At 41.4% G+C, this 22,557-nt stretch overlaps 2 protein-coding genes across 4 annotated transcripts in view; both read right to left on the reverse strand.

The window, feature by feature from the left end:
• Nucleotides 1-462: 462 nt before the first annotated feature.
• On the reverse strand, nucleotides 463-11,080 carry phf12a (PHD finger protein 12a). Its single transcript, XM_058412445.1, has 15 exons — nucleotides 10,283-11,080; nucleotides 9,561-9,742; nucleotides 6,059-6,131; nucleotides 5,265-5,670; nucleotides 4,854-4,974; nucleotides 4,314-4,446; nucleotides 3,975-4,139; nucleotides 3,741-3,884; nucleotides 3,011-3,575; nucleotides 2,824-2,928; nucleotides 2,592-2,744; nucleotides 2,291-2,389; nucleotides 2,128-2,210; nucleotides 1,843-1,981; nucleotides 463-1,711 (listed from the first exon to the last, which is right to left on the reverse strand). Exons 1-15 carry the CDS (start codon nucleotides 10,346-10,348, stop codon nucleotides 1,344-1,346), a joined length of 2,802 nt encoding a protein of 933 aa, XP_058268428.1. The 5' UTR covers nucleotides 10,349-11,080; the 3' UTR covers nucleotides 463-1,343.
• A 4,034-nt stretch (nucleotides 11,081-15,114) lies between these two features.
• Nucleotides 15,115-22,557, reverse strand: part of sez6a (seizure related 6 homolog a) — a 108,277-nt gene continuing 100,834 nt past the window's right edge. The window contains exons 12-18 of one of the 3 annotated variants that reach the window (XM_058412798.1): nucleotides 20,406-20,597; nucleotides 19,430-19,624; nucleotides 18,678-18,713; nucleotides 17,750-17,858; nucleotides 17,566-17,665; nucleotides 15,713-15,788; nucleotides 15,115-15,518 (exon numbers count right to left, since the gene is read on the reverse strand). In XM_058412798.1, coding sequence (XP_058268781.1) covers nucleotides 15,762-15,788; nucleotides 17,566-17,665; nucleotides 17,750-17,858; nucleotides 18,678-18,713; nucleotides 19,430-19,624; nucleotides 20,406-20,597 — 659 coding nt within the window. In that variant the 3' untranslated portion in view covers nucleotides 15,115-15,518; nucleotides 15,713-15,761. The other 2 variants (XM_058412797.1, XM_058412796.1) reach the window with 2 other exon arrangements.

The raw sequence follows: 22,557 nt of genomic DNA on the forward strand, positions 1-22,557 counted from the left end.
CTGCTTTGAAGCCACATATTGTTGAACAGATTATAAAAAAGGTTATTATATAAAAGTCTAATAATAATTATATATAGTACACACCCACAGAGACTGACTCTGTATGTAACCTAAGAGATAAGAATATACTAAAGGCATCAACCAATCGGCTGCTTGTTGCTGGATGGATTTAATCTAACACTGATATCATTGGCTGGTTGTTTAATGACTCACTGGGAACATTATATATTCAAGATTATTCTGGAGAATTATCTCTTTTTGTGATGCTTTTGTTTATTTTTTTTATTTAATTATTTCTACCAGTCTACTTTTTTTTTATAGTCCAGTTTGCTAAGCTTGCACCACTGATATCCAGTGAACTAATATGATGAGTGCAAAGTGGTGGTAAAAACTTCTCTCATCCACAACTTTATCGGTTTATAGGTTATATAGCTACAAAAAGAACAAACCACATGCAAAAGGTGTTTCTAAAGCATGTTATTTAAAATCTTTAGATATTTACATTGTTTAACAGACTGGTCAAAATTGTAAGAACAGAGTACATGAAACTGTTCTAATGAAATCTCTTTGAAACAGACATATACATAATGACTACAGTATTGAAGAAAAAAGGACTTAACACTTTTTGATAGCTACAGAACATCAACCAAATGAAGCACTGTACAAATATAAAAAGCCAGAATAGTTCTATGTACACAGAACCCACTGCTTCCCTCATCATGGATCTGTACACAATGGATTCCTTTCAATTCGGTGTTGATGTGTGTGTGTGTGTGTGTATGTGTCTGTGGATGCCCTGCTGTTCACACGGTTTACACGGATACAGATACATAGACATATATACAACGTGTAAGCGTATTCACGTGTGAGCACACATCTGAATCGCCGAGAGGCTACGGTGAAGGTAGCGAGAAAAAAAAAAGAACACCAGAACGTTACTATACTTCCAAATACAGAACATTTAAATAAAAATGAGTAAATAAAAGGTTCTTACTTATGGAAAAAAAAGTGTGTTTATATAAAAACTATTGTTACTGGCACAAAATAGAACGTGCTCTGATTTCTTTACAAGTGGAAACTTCTCGCTTGATCGTTGGTTCGTGCCGTGTCAAGAACGCGATCCCTTTTAAAAACATGTCGTTTGCATTTTTACACATACACAAGTTTCTGTGTGCAACTCTCCCACAAAATCGGAGCTTCTGAAAGAGACGGGGGGAGAAAAAGAGACTTCACCTCATGCAAACGTATGAACAATTAAATAATTATGAAAGAGCGTGTACTTTTGTACAAGTCCGAGCTCTGAGGCTGGATTGAGGCGCAAGTGGCACCTGAAGTGGGCGGGGCTAAGGAACGGGGTTGTGGTGCATCACTGGCACTTGGTGGATCTGGGCAGTGGGTTTAGTCGGCGGCTCCCCCTGCTGGATGGGGCTGCACACGATGCTGCTTGCTCCTTCTTCTTCTTTCGGCTGCTTGTTTGCGAATTCGGTGATGCTGAATACGAACTGCAGGCAGCCAAGCTTGACGTGGCTGCCGTGGTGAAGGAGCGCTGTGCCTTCCCAGCCCGCACCACTTCCCCCTATCAGACTGGAGCCGCTTGCCTTGCAGCTGCATGGGCGGAGGTGCGAGTCCTCAGCCTGGCTGCTCATTACTCCGCTAACGTCACCACGTGCCTCGTCCTTCTCCTCTTTCTGCTTTCTCTTTTTACAGCGACCTGGACGGGAAAACCAAGCAAAGCATGTGACGAAAGTCTGTATGTAAAATAGAAAGTTCACAGCTGAGGGAAAATGACTTTAAAGTCATACAATTTAAAATCCTGATTCATAACGAGCAATAAGAACTTACGGATGATGCTCTGCACTTTGGACACCAGGCCACTGGATGGACTTGGCCCTGTTTTCTCAGAGAAGTCACAGGAGTACAGGACATTGTCCACCGTTGTCCCATGCTCGCTGTAGTTCAGCAACTCGTACTGCTTTGTGTTCTAAAAAGACAAGATTTACTTAGAAAATCATACAAAAAAAATCCCCGAAAAGAAAAAAAAAAAACACATTTTATTGTTAATCAGAAATATATTGGAAATAACGGCAATTAAAAAAAAAGAAAAAAAAAGCACTCTGGGTCTATTACCTCATCATAAAATATGCAGGCATGTTTCCCCGATACGTAATTGCAGTGGCCGTAATTCATAAGGCACACGTCCATGTCAGCACCTGAGGAGGGGATGATTAATAATGGTCCGACACCAAAAATGTTGCTGTACACATTAGTGCGTGTTCGGAGTGAGACTCACCAGTTCCAATGTAAAGGCTTCTGTAGCACATGCTGACTGCTGCTCCCTTCCCAGATAGAGGATAAAATGTGGCTCTGGCCTGTACTTCCTTATTTTGCGCTGAGAGAAGAGAGATGCAGTGAGTAGCTGATTCACGAATACCTGATTACTGAAGAAAACTAGGGTTCCTGCATGATTTTTTTTTATTTAAAAAAAAAAAAACTTGTCAGTGACCCATGGTGTAACCGTTTAAAAAACTGTGTAAAAACTATTTGAGGGAAAATTCTGGAGATGGACAGTAAAAGCAGTCAGAGTATGGTACCTTTAATGTGCCGGCTTTGCTGCGTAACAGAAGGGATAGTGGGCAACTTTGCATCACTCTGCACAGGAGGTGCTTTTGGCTCAAAGAGTTGCTGGATCCGCTGCCATGCCAGGATTTTGATAAATCGTTCATCTAACGTGTTGAGCTCTATGTCTGTAAGAAAAATACGTTTAATTAAAAAAAAGCTTGTCCAAACATTGCCATTGATAGTGCTGCTTGGCATCACTCTCACCTCCAAATCCCTTCATCATGCTCCGTAAGCAGCTGGACAAATCTCCCAAATTTAATAGGTCGGACCCATTGCCTTGTGCTGCAGCACCCTCGCTGAATTTTTCACCTGTGGAAAACAGGAGAGAGATTAGAGAGGATTCTGCCACTGCACAGAAAATCAGTTTAATGAATGCAGTTCTGGGACTCACCAGAGGAGGGCACTGAAGACACCTGACAGCTTGCAGCACTATCTGGCACATGAGAGGAGGGCAACCTTGGGGAAGCCCTCGGAACATGAGGTGGGCTGGGCTCCGATTTAACACAAGCAGAAGGAAGGGATTCTGTAGCAGCACAGGACTTTAAGTCTTCAGTCTTTATAAGCGCAGAGCCAGCATGATTAGGTAGGGCCAGGATTGAGGGAGTGTGTGAACGGGGTGCATTCGAGTCCTCTGGGGAAGTGGAACACGCCTGGCCGACTTTGCCGTTTGTGTGAGCTGGCCGTCCTACAGGACCATTGCTGGTGCCACAGTTCTGACAGGGCTTTTCAGTGCAGGAGCTACACACTCTGTGCTCCTCCGAGTTAAGGCTGAAGGATTCTGGCATTTTCCCCGAGGATGTTGTGTCCGTGCTGTTGGAAGAATGCAAATTTAGGGAGCTGGGGTCTTTAACGTCTGTCTTTTCCCCCTGCGAGGAGTCACATGGCGAGGACGACGTCTGCTTGGCAGACAAGTGACGCATGATGCTACACTGCAGCGAGATCATGTCCCTGAGCCACTGCAACAAGAAGGGGCAACAGGGTCAGAAGTGAACCTCAACAACCAAAACAATCTTTAATTGCAAGTTTAGATTTTTTTTTGACTGACTGGTTAAGTATATAATAAAACTTTCCAAGAAACCCTTTCCTGCTATATTTTTGTCTTGTTTACGCGAGGTCAGTACCTGTTGTTGCTCCACATCGCTGCATAAATGGTCTGATGCCACAGCTTCAGAAGTCCCCGAGCAGATGAGCTCACCATCCCGGATTCCAGCGGGCAGCATCATCGCAGGGGGGTTCTTGTACTGGGACTTGATAGCATCTGGGACCTTTGAATTGAGTATGCTTTTAGTTACTATGCGGAAACCGGTTAAAATGATATTTTGCGGTATGTTTAAATTCACTGAGTGATGGCCAACCTTAACCGTTCTCTTGGCATGACTATGGGGTGCTCTTCGCGTTGGCGGGTGCTGACGGTGTATCCGCTGCAGGAAGTCCACTTTCACGGCATGCTGGGATATGCGGTCCTGAAACCGGTCAAACAACTGGCAGCGATTGCTAAGAGTCAGGTTGCGCTGGTTCAGCTAAAATTAAGCACATGAAAGCTTTAAATGAGAGAGCTGTTAATTTGGGAAAATCAAATTAAGCATGACTAGGCCAGAGCTGTAGAATTAATCAGATTTTAATTCTCAAGCTTTCTTAACTTAACACAACATACTGATAACTCAACAGTGTTAGACTTTTTGCTATAAACTTACCACCAAGTGCTCAATATGATTGGGACACATCCATCTGCCTGTTGGCATGGCTGTGAGTGGAGGGTCCAGGCAGTCCATGTGGAACAAGAGGGGGCAATAATCGCACTGGATCAACGGAGCCAGCCTACAGCTCCTGCAATAATAATATCATCTCAGACGATCTGTTTTTTTTTTTGCTTTTTAATAAAACTTGGCTCATGGTAAGACTCTGGCTTTAAAGTGCAGCATGTGAAAACTACTCTGCTTTCTGCATTTGCGTGCTTTGTTCAGTTTCAAAGGTCATCTAACTTGTCCCAGAGGAGAGAAAGTCATCTAATTGGGTATAAGAAGAAGCAGAGCATAGCGTGTGCATTTTCTCCCTCCTTTTGGGTGTTGTACAGTTTTCCATGCAATTATGGTTACGCTCACCACAAAGCAATTTGAGGTAATTTAAGGCTTTCTGTTGATTGGCCTGAAAAGTGCTCAGAAGTTCCAAAATGATACGTTACAATGTGACAAATCAAGACTGTTTCTTTCCTAGCCTTAAGCTAGAGCACGTACCTGCTGCAGGTGTAGCACACTTTGACTGGCAGCGGGACAAGCCCATAGTGGTCCAGTTCGTGTTGCGGCCGCTTCACGTTCTTCCCAGTCATCTCCTCTTTCCTCCTCTTTTTACTGGTTCCTGAAAAGACGATGAAATGGGATATTGTTTTTGAAGAAAGACATACAATATAATCACATGGCAATAAATGTACAACAAACATGGCATAGATATGCATCTGATTTGTTTTATTTATTTATTAATATTAAAAACAATCCTGAACAGCAGCATATGTGCGTGGAAACACTGGAGAATACATCTTTTCCCAGTGCTTTTATGTAGCTTTGAACCATTGTTTCCCATTTTAAGCGACCTATAAGCAGAAACAAGGTACAAGCAAGTAACCAGCACATTACTCTTATGTGCCCTACCTGGAAGTGCGGTTGTGCAGGTGAGGTCGTTGGGTAGCTGGAACTGTGTGGGGTTCCTCTGCATGGCAGCGGCGATCAGCAAATCAAAAGGCCTTTTGAGTGTGGACGGGCCACTCTCGGGCTCTGAACCCTGCGCCTCGTCCTCCACGTCCAACAGGTCCTCCTCCACATCATTGTGCTCCGATGGCGTAGGCGTGTCTGTGGAGGAGGCATTAGAGGTGGGCGTGGCCGGGCGGCTGCTCGGTCTCCTCTCTAGGAGTCGCACCTGAGCCACGGCGGCCCGCAGGCCCGTGCCAGCGACAGTGGGATCTAGACGGAGGGTGCCCAGGTCCAGCTCGGCGGCGGGGGACGGGGTCTGCTTGGCCTGCAGGAGGCCGTTGATTTGCTCCTTCTTCTGCTCTCGCTTCTGTGAAGACATAAAAGTGCAGTTAGTGCTGGTGGTCTACATGTCAGTTAATTTCACTTAGTTTCATTTAAAAAAGTAGTGACACTTTGATAAAACAGATTTATACGGCAGTAAGTAATTTCGCCTGTTTTGACCAAACAGTTGAGACGTGTTAGATGTTTGGTTCCTGTCCCAATTCCACCCCCTGATACTCTCAATTCTTGACAAGGATTTATGCCTCTTTTCTATTAAGGTTTATACTCCCAACAACTAAAATACTGACATTTTTTATTTTTTAAATGGTAGCTTACATTCGTTAAGGTTGAAAAGCGAGATTAAGTCTGTCAACGAGAAAATTAAGTAGTGAACACGAAGATTAAGCTGAAAATCCCCCTGACTTGAGCCTCACCTTCTTACGAACAGTACAGCGATGACACATCCAGTCTCCAGGGGGGAGCATTTCCCTGCTCAGTGGTGGGTTACTGCCGGAAAGATTTAACATGCCAATTAAAAACACCAGACAATGCACTTAAAAAATACAACACACAAAAATGACAATTTAATATGGGGAAAAATGTGCAGAGAAGAATTGGATAAAATGAGATGGGATAAAATGAGCCTGTATTGTACACTGTGAATACTATGATATATTTTATCTGATGAGCATATCCAAAGTGTCAACACAAAACTCCCATCCAGGCCGAACACAACCTTTTTAGGCATACACGGTCACTGGATACGAAAAAAAAAAAAAAAAGGCAAGCCAGTGTTAGCATTAACCTGAGGGCCCTGCCATATTAAAACCGCCTGGTTTACGTTGGACAGCTCGAGTTTAGATGCGGCCAGCGTGCGCACACACACAGTTTTTGCGGAGCGTGTGTTTAGACAAAACGATCTCTCACTTCCCCATCCTTCCAAGAGTATATCAATACTGAGCTTTGTGTGCACAGGAAGACCAGGTTGCTCTCCAAGAAAGAGGCCCTCTGTTTTCTAATCCTCAGGCCGTATCTGGAATGCCAACAGCACAGGTTTCCAGTACTCATCTAATGCCGAATCCTGTTTTTTTTTTTTGTGTGTGGTACAGGACATTGAATATAGTGATGAATGGGACATCAATAAGATTTCACTGAGCCATCTCTGGATATCAACTCAGTAGGGACAAAGTGCCAAGATCAAGTTACCCTTCAGAGATGTTTGATCTCTGGTCATTTACAGTCTGTTTGTAAGCACCCTCTTTAACATGCAAGGCACACTAAAACCGAATCAGCTCCAAAACAAAAGTCATGCGTCGCTCTCAACTCGGCTGAACAAATCAGCAGAGAGCCGCCACTTAAGGTCAACTCCATGTGCGCTGGATATTTGAATATATCTGTCCATTTTACCGGGTAGGTGAGGCCATAGGCGGGTTGTAGCCAGCATGGGCACTGGGCCAAACGTTCACAATGGAAGCTGCATAGATTCAATACTGAGCATCTACAAAAGCCATATAATTTCATTTAGACTGCTTAAAAGCGAGCAAGAAAATACAACAAGGTAATGAATTCGATTCCAATTCACCTTGGAATGCTTTTTTCAATACGATTCATCGTTAAAGTAACAGAGCCACACTGGGCATGCAGCTGCAACAGATCTGAAGTCTGCTGAGTGCTCTTTCAAGAGCATCTGGCTGCATTTCCAATAAGGTAGTCATGGCGGAAAACCACAAATCCAAAAAAAAAAAAAGTCTTTTTTTCCCTTTGTCCTCCTGGTCTGGTAATGCTATAATACATGCTAAAGCCAGAAGGTTCCACTGCCTGGCATGCAGAGTGCATGGTTAATGATTATTTATGGGGTGCAGCAAGACAAGGCATGAGCTCATAGATATATAGACAAATTCACTCCATTAGTGAACGACAGCTTTTTTTCCTTCTCTTTTTTAAAGTATAAACAAATCGTTCATCTCACCGCTGCACACCGACAGACAACAGTTCAATATCACCCTACATTATGATCTTATCTGTGCTGCAAACCAGCAGGGGGAAAGGTCTTGTGCTTTCTTCACATCTTGCTCAAAATCTCTAAGACCCACAATGGCCAATAACCACATACCCTTCTCCTCAGCCTGGCCTTCAGTCCAAACAAACTGGCCTCCCTCTGCTCACGTTTGTCTTTGTACATCTGTGGCATGGGTAAACAGTTTATATCCGAGAGATGGTTTGAGGTCAAACGTGGTGACAATATGACTGCACATGGTGAAAGCTTTCGTAAGTCCTACACAGGGAAAAGCCGATGCTCTGCTAAAAACGGTTAATCTCAACAATGTTGCTTCTGCGTGTCAGGATTGGATCCTAATATATTTATACGTCTTAAGTTGTGATACCAAATTCTTCGCATTCACTTGCACTAACATCAACGTTCGCACTGCCATCACTCTACACATTTGCATACAGGAACAAACTGTCAGAAATTTACACTATAAGAAATAATAATCTCCAGTCCACATAAACATCCCTCATGCTGATTTAAGTACACTAACAAGTCATAAACTTGGAACAAGTTGGTTTACAGATTGTAAGCATCAAGTCTGTAACTCTTCGGTGTGTAAAAGACTGCACCAGACCACAAGACCCTACTCATGACCTATATTCATGTCACTCCTCTTTGCATCAAACACAACTACTTGGTGGTAATACACACTCATTACTTTGAGAGTCAGATAAATGACATCCTCACTCAATTACCTGCTGAAAACTAAACAGGCTCAACCAGCCATCCTTCCACTCACTTCACTGATAATTGACAATAATTACTTAAAAGCTGTCAATCTTTGAGAACAAAAATTTATTTTAACCCACAAAACAAAAATAGGCTATTTTTCTCTCTCACGCTGTTTGCAGGACATTTTTTAAAGAGTGTATTAGAGTGGTATTTTTTCCACCGCTTGTTATTCAAATAACTGTACCCAAAACTCCTGACTTAAGTCTAATGTCAAGCCACAACTTTATACTTCTGTAGCGACGAACCGAATCCCTACATGTGCACTGTTAGCTGTGCTCAAGAATGATACACAATGCTCCAATAATTACATCAACAGTGATGAACGCAGATTAAAAGAAAAGGGCCCCAGTTTAGAGTTTAAATAACCTGGCTTGTTTTCACTCTGCAGTTATAAAACACATATACAGGTCATACAGCTTCGGAGGCTGTGCAACACCAGACACACGTTATAGCCACACACACACATTCGGTAAAACGTCATAGTGCGTTGTGAAAGAGAGCGGTGCAGTACATTGTTACAGCGAGGGAGTGATTCGACTCTGAATCAACCCTGATGGCAGGAAGTACCCAATCAACCTTTTAAAACAACAAAAAAAAAAACACACAGCTATGAGCTGCTAGACTGAACTAGCTGACACAAACTGAGCAAACACGCAGGAATACTGTTTGTTCTGGATATTTGGACGGACAAGCAAAAAGTAAAACGCTGTACGTGACCTACAAAAGTAGTTACTTATACGGTTATATGATTGTTTATTTAATGCTGGCTCTGCTCTCAGTGCTCAGGTTATTTGTGATCGGGCCCGTCGAAGGTTTGTTTACACGTCACTGTATTTCTGGACAAGTTTTATGAGTACACTGCTCACGCCTCGATAAAGGCTGCTTTTTTTTAATTTTATTTTAAAGTTTTGTTAAAGTGGAGTGTGGCAGTAAACCAAAGCAAGTAGCAAATAAATCAAAACATCAGTACACACTCTGATGCGGACTTACAAAGGGACTAACAGGTGTAAAAGAGTGATAAGACAATTACAGGACAATGGGTGCTCCAGGACCAGGCTTGTGAGTCATTTTGTGTGTGTGTGTTTTAAAAAAAAAGTTCTGGCTGCCATTTTTTGTAGAACACAGGACGTTGAGAGGTATATAGGGTGTAGTACCAGCACTGCAGGTGGAAGGCGGCGGGGCAGTGGTCGCAGCAGAGCAGGTCGCCTCCTTCTCGGCAGCTGTCGCAGGTGTCGTGGTTGGTCGCGCGCCCTGCTCTTCTGCTGCTCCTCTCTAACTTCCGGCTCCGCTTCTCGCCTTCTTCCGACTTCGGCGGCGCGAGCAAGGTCTGGATTTGCTACAGAGCGAACAAGCAAACAGACAAAAGTCATTTTTTTCTTTATAAAATCCTTCGTTTGTATATAAAGAATTTCCGGCGCGGCATCTTTACATTTCTGTCCGTTCTATGTAAGCATGTCATAGTTTTTTAATGAGATGTTCAACTAGTACTATATATATATATATATATATATATATAGTGAGAGAGAGAGAGACATAGACACACATATAATGGCGTCCACCTCCTTGGCTTGAGTCGGGACGTGTCAGCCATTGTTGGGCCCGAAACCCCCTAGCCTAGCATGAACTCCATAACCTTCCTTAGAGTGCTCGTTATGAGTGTAAAGCGCGCATTCAACCCGAGTATGAAATGCAATCCTGCACATCTAACCCCTATCTGGAGCTGCCATTTGCATGAACAAGGTTAGCCGGCTAGAAGATAAGCTACTGTGTTTCCTAGCTGCACTAGCTAACGTGCGAAATAGCATCTGCACCCGGTAAAACGCCAGACTGTGTTCATCTCCCAAAATGCAATCTGAAGCTGTGTTTATGTGCTCACCTCCATAAGGCCGCCGGACGTGTCCAGATCGTACACTATAGTCGGGGTCTCCATTTTATCCCACATTCACCCAGTTGAGCTTAGCAGTCAGATCGGCTAAGGCTAAGCTATACCAGCTAGCCAATTATAATGATCCTGTAAAGAAGAGGGTTTAAAGTCCTGCAACCTTTACAAACACACAACGTCCGGAATCTTTAGATATCCAAAAAACGAGGTTCCTTTTTCAGAGAAACACACGCGGCATGAAAACACTCCCTGTGTGTGTTGAGTTTCAAATATTCCTCTATTCGTTCCAATGCCAATGTTATGCTAGCTGATTATTTAGCCATCTGAAATAGCAGCGGGGCTAACAGTTTTCTAAGGTCCCAATGAAACACAACAACCGCTGGTTTCCAAAATGCAGTAATTTCCAAGTAAACAGATACGTTTGCTCTCCAGCAGCTACAACAACAGCTGTCTCCGTGTCAGACGGTAAAAGCCAGTTTGTATAAATAAATCCGCAAGCCGCAGTGTTTGGCCTAGCTGAGGCCTAGCCTGGGTATCGCCTGTTCCTCCTTCTCCGATCGTAGCGAGCACAGATGCGGGAAAAAGACGCCAAATCGCCTCCGTCCATGATGTGACAAACAAAACATCGGCTCCGGGGAAGAAAACAAAGCTTCAGCTGCAGACCAGAGCTTTAAAAACGCCCGTTTACTCCATGAAAGCGTCCCGGATAACGGCGGAGATCATTGTTGTCATGAATAAACGCTGTTGCATCCAAACTCGACAACACTGATGCTCGCGCGTTATTTTTTTCCCCACCTGTATTACGACTAAACCGCCGCCTTCCTGTACTTTGATTGGCTACTACCATACAGTCTTCTCCCCTGCTAGTGGTTAAGGTTTCATTCATACAGTAATTCCACCAATCGGCCAGCGGAAACCACCAGCCAATCCTGTAAGAGGAGGCGGGATCTGTTCGAATGTGGGTGGAATAAAAATAATGCCTGTTCGCCACATCCTCTGCACAGAGTTGGCGCAAATTGGCGTAGGGAGGCTTGTGCGCATGCGCGGAACGACTTCTGGGCATGCGCCATACTTTCCTTGCCGGAGCCATCTTTGAGAAGGCTCGGTGGTAGCATTTTTTTTGTTTGCATCTCTGTTTTATTCCTGACTGTAACCCTGTAACCAGTATAACCATTTGGAGGATTATTAGCTGTACTCGGAAGTTTGTTGATCGTGTTGTGAATTTCATATTTCGATGCTTGGCGCGATTTTACGGCGCCGTTGTGTCTTTGTGCTCTTTCTCCGTTATACCGTAATATTTTCCTGCTCTGTGATTGGCTGATTCAGCCGCAAGCAAGAACCAATGAGGAACGTGGTACAAATTCAATCATCGTTTACTGTCGTTACCCAAGAGAAAGATCTCCACGTGTTTCCACTTGATCAGGGCAGAAAAGTGGAAAGGAAAAAAAACATTTTATTAATGAAAATATGGAGACTTTGGTATATCCTTAATTTGTCAGTTGTTTATGGACATGTTATATATTGCATATTTATAAATGTAAACGTTATCTAAATCCTTTGCAGTTCAGAATAAAAATAGTTCAAACTCAGTGTACACTTTATTAAATGAACCTAATTTGTCATATATAGTGACCTACCACTTTATTCAGAATAGCCGTTCACCTGCTCCTTAATTCATATGTGACATTTGAAAAGCAGTAGAATATCATTCATCTGTTTTCATGATTCTCAAATGCATTTAATGACATACCGGGGAACAATAACTGAAGTTCATCTAAAAAATCTTAACTTTTTAGTTATTCGGTACAGAATAATGTTTCAGAGCAGAAAGTAGAGACCTGTGTGTGAGGCTTGATGATTGTAGTGTATTGGAGAAGTAAATACACTATATTGCCAAAAGTATTCGCTCACCCATCCAAATAATCAGAATCAGGTGTTCCGATCACTTCCATGGCCACAGGTGTATAAAATCAAGCACCTAGGCATGCAGACTGTTTTTACAATCATTTGTGAAAGAATGGGTCGCTCTCAGGAGCTCAGTGAATTCCAGCGTGGAACTGTGATAGGATGCCACCTGTGCAACAAATCCAGTCGTGAAATTTCCTCGCTCCTAAATATTCCACAGTCAACTGTCAGCTGTATTATAAGAACGTGGAAGTGTTTGGGAACGGCAGCAACTCAGCCACGAAGTGGTAGGCCACGTAAACTGACGGAGCGGGGTCAGCGGATGCTGAGGCGCATAGTGTGAAGAGGTCGCCAACTTTCTGCAGAGTCAATCGCTACAGACCTCCAAACTTCATGTGGCCTTCAGATTAGCTCAAGAACAGTGCGCAGAGAGCTTCACGGAATGGGTTTCCATGGCCGAGCAGCTGCATCCATGCCATACATCACCAAGTGCAATGCAAAGCGTCGGATGCAGTGGTGTAAAGCACGCCGCCACTGGACTCTAGAGCAGTGGAGGCGCGTTCTCTGGAGTGACGAATCGCGCTTCTCCATCTGGCAATCTGATGGACAAGTCTGGGTTTGGCGGTTGCCAGGAGAACGGTACTTGTCTGACTGCATTGTGCCAAGTGTAAAGTTTGGTGGAGGGGGGATTATGGTGTGGGGTTGTTTTTCAGGAGCTGGGCTTGGCCCCTTAGTTCCAGTGAAAGGAACTCTGAATGCTTCAGCATACCAAGACATTTTGGACAATTCCATGCTCCCAACTTTGTGGGAACAGTTTGGAGCTGGCCCCTTCCTCTTCCAACATGACTGTGCACCAGTGCACAAAGCAAGGTCCATAAAGACATGGATGACAGAGTCTGGTGTGGATGAACTTGACTGGCCTGCACAGAGTCCTGACCTCAACCCGATAGAACACCTTTGGGATGAATTAGAGCGGAGACTGAGAGCCAGGCCTTCTCGTCCAACATCAGTGTGTGACCTCACAAATGCGCTTCTGGAAGAATGGTCAAAAATTCCCATAAACACACTCCTAAACCTTGTGGACAGCCTTCCCAGAAGAGTTGAAGCTGTTAAAGCTGCAAAGGGTGGACCGACGTCATATTGAACCCTATGGATTAGGAATGGGATGTCACTTAAGTTCATATGCGAATCAAGGCAGGTGAGCGAATACTTTTGGCAATATAGTGTATATCAGGGTAACTAGTCAACGAAGTTTGACTTGCCCTGTTAATGAACTTTAAACATAGATGATTAATACACATGAGAAAGCACATATCTAGCGCCTTGCAGTTTTTACATGAAATATTAGCTGTTGCATTTTATAATAACATATGCAATATACCAACAACTTTGAGCCGAAAGATTCGGCTCTTACTGGTGAGCTGAGCTGATTGGCATCTCTAGGGCATCTCCCATCTCTTAGGGCAGTCCTCATTCATGACCAGAGTTCAAAGGGATGTTGTTTTTTTTTGCTCTGGAGTCTGGGAGAGAACAAAGACAGATGCCTGCCGTCATGGTATTGGGTGGTTCACAAATAAGTTGACTCTTTGATTCAACAGCCGAATTTTGGCTTTGACAGAGAGGAGTACCTGAGCCATAACAAGATAAAAGCTTTACTTGAGATATAGATAAGTTATTTTACTCATCAGTCGTCTAAATATTTCTCTATTCTACACTTTAAATGATTGTCATTTTAGTAAACCAGATAAAATGACTCCCATATCCAGTACCTGACCTAGTTTTCTTAGCAACAGGCCTTCTCATGCAGGTAAACCTCCTAGGAACTAGTCCAGAACTTGAATGTTGTAAATGAGTTCTATAAATGGATCACACAAATACATGAATGTACTCTTTTACTGGGTGGCGCTGTTTTTTTTAATATGGTTATAAATAAAGTCGAGCACATAGATAACATTAACTAATCTGTGTTAACCTCTGTGTTAAAGTATCACTATTTAGCAAAATAAAACCCCAACTGGCTGCATAGCTGATGCTATTAGGCTGTACAACTGAATATAATTTTGTTACAATTCCTCCTGAAATGCAGTAGATTTTTTCAGTGTGAAAATAAAGCTATTTTCCACTTTTAAAACTTTTTTTTTTAATTATTGTTAAAAATACTTAATCAAAAAAAAAAAAATACTGTCAAAAGGATAACATTTTTTTTTTGTCTCACAACTGTTGTGTATATTTGAGTTACCACAGATTTCCTGTCACCTCCAACCAGCTTGGCTCTGCTCCTCCTCTCATCTCATTGACCAGGTGTTTCCATTCACAGGACTGATGTGTTCCTCCCTTCACACTATTCTCTGTAAACTCTAGAGACTTTCATGTGTGGAAAATCCTGAGATCAGTGCTTTCTGAAATACTTAAACCAGCCCTTCTTATACCAACAACCATGCGGTTAATTTGTTTACCTGCTTCCCCGTGATTGGCTGATTTGATATTTGCATTAATTGACGTTTGTTACAGTAGGCGGTTAGTGAGCTAACTGAAGTATTGCTTTGGGGGTATGAGATGTCCTGAGTTGGAAAAAAGTCAGCAGCACTGCCGTACCTTATACTGACACACTCGTACGAGCATCTCCCACCGTCAGCACATGAGATTTATCCAGATTTGGTTCAGTTTTGGTGCCTTTCCATAGATGTAGAGTAGAACAGAGCAATAGTCAGTAATTGTACACCTATATTTGTGGCCTATATAGTGTTACGGTCTGAGAGTAGAGTTAATAAACTCACAAATGAGTGTATAGTCATGATTTTTTTAAAAACCCAGTTTAGTTCTCCTGAAAGACTTTATTATTTTGTTTTGTTGGATGCAGTTTTTTTTTATTAAGACTTCACTTCCAAAGAGGACACCAATTCTCTTGGTTTTTGGAATATTCACTTTATTTACAAAGTGTGTTTAGGAAAGAAAACCCCCATGCAGACATTCAACAGCGCCGATGTAGTAAATAGACCAAGTAATGGCATCATTAACACAGGCATATTAACATAAATAACACCGAGCACTCGTTCATCCTCAAGTCTAAGTCACATGTCCCCGTGAATCTCGTGGACGTCCTCAAAAAGCATCCTGTTATTGTTCGTCATCGTCTTAATACGCACATATTCACAGCTCACTGAAAAAAAAGATGGGTCATTTTTGAAGCGCTACAAAAATAACATGTTATTGTCCACCATCTTTCCAGCGTTGTCTGGAGAAAAATAGACTGTACAAGAGCTCAGCTCGGGGAAGAGGAAGTGGAGAAGCGTGAGGAGGAGCAGGAACAGGAAGAGGGGAAGAGCTATTGGAGAGGAGAGAGGAGATGCTGAACAGTCTCTAAACGGACACCTCATATTGTCTGGTCTCCTAGAAGCACATATATGAGTGTTAATGAAAATTAGTTTGTATTAGTAATAAACAGGACACATCTATAGATAATGATAATCAGTTTCTATAACAACGATACCACCACGTTCTTCTGTCCGGATGCCTCACCTTGTTGCTCGTCTGATGGTGCAGCCACAGTCACACACACATACATCCGTTAGTTATCATGGAAGGCAAGCCGGGGCTGATGGGAAGGATGGCACAGGAGTAGGATGCGCAGTATGGCCCAAGAGAGGAGCATGTAGACGTAAAGAGTAAAAGACATCATGAGAACTCCTTAGCAGTTCCCTTATAAAATCCTTTTATGGTCCTTCTTTCTCAGCATGCGTTTCGATTCTGACTCATGTGTACGTTATTCCAGAAGTAAAAAAAACAACCCTATCTATATGTATAAAGAACAAACTTTTTTTGCATTTACACCAAAGCTGTTGAATTCTCATTTCATCAGAAGAATTCTAACATTTATATTCATGCACATGTTCTAATACATTATCATTTTTTGTCTTATAACGACTTACACAGGCTGATTAAAAAATTGTTATGGTGTTGATTTCTGTAAAAAGACAGGAATATCTGCAGGATGGAGGGCTTTCTGCTTCCTCTCTTGCTTTTTTTTCCCATTACATTAAATTCAACAAGACCCTGACTGTTTACACCCACTATAATGGAAGCAAAGTTATGACTATTTTGCAGTATGTTGCTCAGAAATAAATAGAATATAAAATCTTTGGTAAATTGCTGTGGTGTAAGAGGAATAAAACACAATGTTGTGATGGTGTTGCATCACAACACCTGGTCTCTGCATCGTCACACTGTTTTAATAGACAGATCACATCATTCCAATGATCAGAAACCCACATATATGCAAAACCAATGGGAATGAAATGAATGGAAATGAAAAAAGTAACTGAAACAAACTTATTCCAGCAGTCAGGATGCAGGGAATGAAATGGATGTGGTTCAAATGTGAAGAAACTGTGCACTATGCAGAGCAGTCATATTAGTCATATTAAACCTCATTTATTATTTGTTATTGTTTATTGGAAATGTTATCATGCTTCTACATAATTCTGTTAAACATATAGCGAGTATCAATTCCAATTAACGTCACAATTTTAAGATTTCATCATCCTACATCATGCATGCTTCTCAGCTCTGAGCTTCAAATGAATACAAGGTCTGACGATGAACCCTTACATCTGTGAGTCCAGCTGTCTTCATTACACCACACACAATGACTGTCTATAATCCTTTACACACCCATCAGTCCTCTGAGCCTTTCCTACAGGTTTGCATGTTCCATAGAACCAGCTCAGAACATGAACTCTACACATTTCACCCAAATAAATCTACCGTATGGTGATTAATAAGCCATTAATAAACACCAGTAATGGGTAAAATAAAGTAACGAGTAACAGTGAGAAGTTCTGATATCAGGAATTTATCCAAATTTAGCAACATGTTCAGCTTTTAGCCTTTTATATATTTAATAAATGTCAATTAATAAATGTTATTGTGATTATTTACTCATATTTATTCACAGTTGTACTACTACAACTATTAACATCAATATATTGCAGATCTATCTATCACAAAGCTATAGGTTATGGTTTGTTCAGTAAATAACGTTAGTTAAAGGAACTTAATGTACAGAGTTAAGTTAAGCTGCTTACACGCCCTTGTTACATCCTGTGTTTTCTGCCACTGGGTGATGGACAAGCTTCGAAAGCCACTCCTGAGTCTGTATCTCTAACTAACACGGGACTGCAGCGCTTAATACCAGTGTTGTTTTTTAGAGGCAGAAAGTCAGTCAGTGATCTGAGATGAAAATGGTAGCGGACGGTGCAAATGCTGCCGTCTGCTGGTGATGCGATGACAGGACAGATGGAGTCGAGTGGTCAGGAAAGGACCACAGTGTTCTGGGAGTCCACGTCTCTCAGGTTCATGGTGTCCATACTTACTCCAGTCTCGTAGACGGGGTTGTCAAACGCAGATTCCTCCGTCATGTTGTCGTAGGGAAGTGAGGAGGAGCTGGAGTGGTGCATGGTCTTTCCCTGAACTCTGTAACAGACACATCATTGTCTTTTAACGCTGATGATAAAAGTGGTGGACACTGTACATTAAGGACACAGCAAAGCTACTCACTTGGAGAAGTAAAGGAAAATGCCCAGGATGACCAACAGCACCACTGCAGCAGGAAGCATGACTGCAATGGCAGTGTCTGTGCCCTCGGTAGCAAAATCAGTGCTGAGAACTGGGGAAAAAAACGCACAATTTGAGCAGATGGTCAGAACTTCTGTTTTTTTGTTTGTTACTGCAGTGTGTTATCTGTTTCCTGAAATGAACATGCATTGCCATGCTGTTCTGAAGTTTTTCCAAAATATTTTATATTACATAAATGCATGTCAATGAATTTTTATTGGTTTTTTCGCAGTGCCTTGTGTGAAGAAATGCAGTCCAGATAGGATCCATGGAGCTCTAAAGATGACACAAATATTTATCCACAGTGGAGTCCTGTTCTGAGAGCACTTAAGCTTCTATTTTCATTCTCTTCTAACTACAGAGATTCTTAGCATTTGGTTCGTTCCCTTTTCTGCTATAATCACAGCATGCACTCAAGCTGGAATGGAGGCCACAAGCTTGTGTTAAACCTTATGATCCATTTGAGATCAGTTCTATCAGAGTGTCGACTTCCTGTAAGGAGAGCAAGCTATCGTATTTACGAAATGTTATTACCCCTTCTTTTATTTTGCACTAAAGAGCAAGAATGTAAAAATATCAGAACAAACAATAAAATATAGAGTGTTTAACATCACTGCACTGTGATGGCCTGTAAAATTCTCTATTTGAATATAGCCTATGGATATGTCTTTAATATGTCTTTTGATGCCCCATATAGACTTAGTGACTAGACGCTGAATTGGCTTAAACAGCACTTGATGCAGTAATATAAGTTAAAATACATGACATTACAATTACAGACTTCTAAAGCTAGAAGAACAGCCATCTGGCAAAACACGTCTGAAATCCTGAGTAATTAGTTACAATCTCCAGACGTGAGAGATAACCTTACCGTCCAATCTGCGCTCATTAACATCTCTTGCAGAGGCTGTAAAAAAAGAGGGAGAGAGAGGGCAATTATAAGCGTAATTGAAACACCTGAAGCAAAAAAAAGGGTAGGAAAACACAAATTACGACGTTGAAAAAACTCCACCTCTTGCATAAAAGTGATTTAGGACACTGACAAGGCTTAAGGCACTTTAAAAGAATGGAGGCTATTAAGAAACGCTTTGTGATTGAGTGGCCTCATTTTCTCCAAACGGCATTTTAGTAGCGCCACCATCTAAATAGTGCTATCATGTTTTATTTATTTATTTCTTTTTCTGCGACAGCTTTATACAGAAACAATTGGCGAGATCAGCTGTCGTTTAAACTAATGACTAATTTTTCTTAAAAAAATCAGGATGTAGGATGCAGATAGAGAAAAATAGCAGGCCAAGTTTTTCCAACTAATCCTGATGACACAGTACTGCTTAAGGCTTAAAGGTTTGTAATGAGACAGCTTTTTCTTAAAAAAACAATTCGGTACGAATTCAATCAGAATTAAAAGCTGGAGTAATTTTTTTTCCAAATGAGACCTTGCGTGCTGCTAAATAGTGGATTTATTTTCAAACACACTCTTCTTGCAAACATGCAGCACCCCAGACATCTCCACCGACACCTCCACCACCTCAGACACCTCCATCTTTATTCTCTCTCATTCTCTCATCAGAACACAGCCTTCATATATGTTATCTGATTTCTTTTCAGCATGGCAGTTCCTACCCCGGCATGCAGGTGGTGCTCCGCTCCATTCAGATGGATGTCCTGGGAGGCAGCGGATGGTGGCTTCACCGTGCAGCTCGTATCCCGTCCGACAGGTGAAGCTCAGCATCTCTCCTGCCTGGAAGAAGGCTTTCTCTGAGCTCTGGATGGCAGTGGAAGGAGCTCCGGGGTTAGCACAAGGTTCGTACCTTTCAGCTGGGGAAGAACACGGTGTACAAAAAAGACGTGTTTAATAAGAACCACGTAAGAGGAATTTACAAAAATGACACTTTGGTGTATGTCATAAATAAATCCACTAGGGGGCGATCGAGTTAAATATTACAGACTTCTGCAACAAGAAAAAGTAAAATTGTAACTTTAGCTCACTGCTGTGCAAGTCATTACTACATTAACAAGAAAGATTTAACTTTTTTTTTTAAATTTTATTTAAAATGAAATCAGGTAATGCGGATGAAACCTGTTGAAATTTGATTTATTCTTCTCACTGCCCAAGGACGACCTGATAAACCCCTTTGACTGAAATGTCCTGTAGTCTTAGCTGGGATGATTTTTTTTAATGTTTGGTTTTGGAAATAAAAATTGCCTAATATTTTTTCTTTTAGCTATATTTGGTCTGGAGTAGTTTACAAACGATTTAATGCTCGGATACTTTCATAAAATACAGTAAAAAATAACTTAGACAGTTAAAGCGTATGGATAAATTATGGTCATGTGATGGTCAAATGATCATGCTGAAGAACAAGCTGTTAAACTAAACTTCAATATAATCAGTTTTTATCAATATAATATAAAAGTGTGTATAGACCCTTTGGTGTGATGAAAGTGTGATCTCTTATGCACTATTAACATGTGAATCAATCATAATTATTGATATACATATATTGCTGCACCTGAACAGCACTGTAGAGACAAATTTCCATCTTCTCAGGTGACTGGATGTAGCTGGTGTATATAGAGTGATATAGTGTTTACTTACGGACACACTTGGGGATCTTCTCGCTCCACTTGGGCTCGGCCGTGTCGCGGCTGTAGCAGGTGAGAAGGCCCGGGCCTGAGAGAATGTAGCCTTTGTTACACATGTACTGCACAGTGGAGCCCACGGTGAAGCGGGAACCCGTCATCAGCCTGCGTCCGTGATCTACAGAGCCTGGGTCCTGACACAACATCACTACACACCCACACACACAAGTCAATTAATTAACCTCTCAGGCTTTAAGTACGAAATGCATGAACGCTCTCAGTAAACTTTTATATTAACTCCTACGAACTATTTTAAGTTAAAAAAATTCATTGAAAAGTCTAAAGAGGGACGCTGACCGCTGCAGAGTGGCCCACGGGACACAATATGCCGCACATTAAAAATGAACAGGGTGGATATTGAGCCCTTCTGGGTGATGCATCAGCTTGACAGAAGTAAAAAAGAGGCAAAACTTGGGAAAAAAAGAGTGCATGGCAGAATTTTAAGTGTCCTGTCTACAGAGAGAAGTCAGTCTACAGGCAGTCTGCACGGCAAAATGGTTTTTAAATGAAATTCCATAAAGCCACAATTACTGTAAAGAAATTATGACATGAATAGAAATGAAAGAAATCATCATCCAAATCATTAAAAGAATGTTATACACTTAAATGAAAAAAAAATTAAGGTTATTTTGAGGTAAATATAAGGTATAATGATGACTCTATCATTGTAATAATACAATGGTATAATGATATAATTTGGTCCAGGACATTACAATTTAGTTTATTTCTAAACATGTGGGCAGTTTTTTTTTTTTTTTTTAAATTCCAGGTATAATTTGGACCATTTTGTTTTATCTGTATTTTTACTCATTGCATTCCTACCCAATGACAATGAATTTATGTTTTATTATAAATTATTGTTTTTATTTTATAAAAAGTAGACATTTAAATGATTTGCAGTGTTAAGAGCCTGTGTTTCGAAAATAATTTATGAATAAAATGGTTAAGTATAAGAAAGCTACAATGAAGCAATGGGAGTGTTAGACATTTTAGATTAGTTTCAGATTTATTTATTTATTTGCCATCAGTAATCTATGATGGTCAACTCGTCCTTGTTGAATACAGGTAGCTCGGCTCCCAAACGGCTGTACCTTCACTATATGCGTTCACTAAATTTACATTACATAGGGTATAATTACATAGTGGTGTTCCAGAATGTTCCAGAAAGTGCACAATATCCTCAACTTCACTTTGGGACTCAGCCACAGAATAAAATGTATGTATTGGTGCATAAAAACACAAATTAGGTTGAGCGTGAACTCCATATCAAGATAACATGGCAATTTATCTGAGGAGCAGCTTTATGTCTGAACAGGAAATCAAAGAGGATGTAAAAGTTCTAGGATTATAGGTATGCCTGTAGGTGGCAGTTCTTCCCCTCACCTCTCAAAAAACACCTGAGTCACTTCTCTGAACAGTCCTGGCTGTGCTGTCACGTGTCAGTCGTTTTATTACTGCAGCGGCTTTTGCTCACACACTTTAATTGCATCAAAAGACAGACAGAGTGTGACATGATTCAGGACATTGATTTTGATTAACCATAATTTTGACGTGTATGGAACAAAGATAAGTGGCGGGCTTTAGCGAACAATTTTTCTTGTAAAAAGGTTTTTATGAGAGTAATTCAGTAGATCCACTTACTCCGAAACTCGGTGGATGATGTGCTCCCTCCGAGCCCGTTGAGGATGGGATTTTATCACCGTGTAATGATAACTCTGAATGCCTTTTGAAATGCTTGGGAACGGCGCGTGTGAGATGAAGCCGTCTTTCGATTTATCAGCTAGGGTGTTAAAGAGAAACACTCTAGTGATGCTATGTGTTTTCCACTGATCCCAGAGAATGGTGATTTAATCACCGCTGTGTTAAATCCTTGTTAAGGTTCTGCACTAGCGATAACTGAAAGGTTGTGAAATGTCTCAGAATTCAGGATAAAAAAGGCTAGTAGCATTATACTTTATCACTTGTTAGCCAACAGCATTAAAATAATTCCCAGTTTCAACACTCAGATGTTATGCAGAACTTCCTTGCTTAATAAGTAAGAAACATACAATGTAGGAAAATAATCAACAACAGGAAAGTGGAGCTATGCTTACCACTGCAAAAAAGTT

Source organism: Hemibagrus wyckioides, linkage group LG16, assembly GCF_019097595.1.
Source record: "Hemibagrus wyckioides isolate EC202008001 linkage group LG16, SWU_Hwy_1.0, whole genome shotgun sequence".
NCBI lineage: Eukaryota > Metazoa > Chordata > Actinopteri > Siluriformes > Bagridae > Hemibagrus > Hemibagrus wyckioides.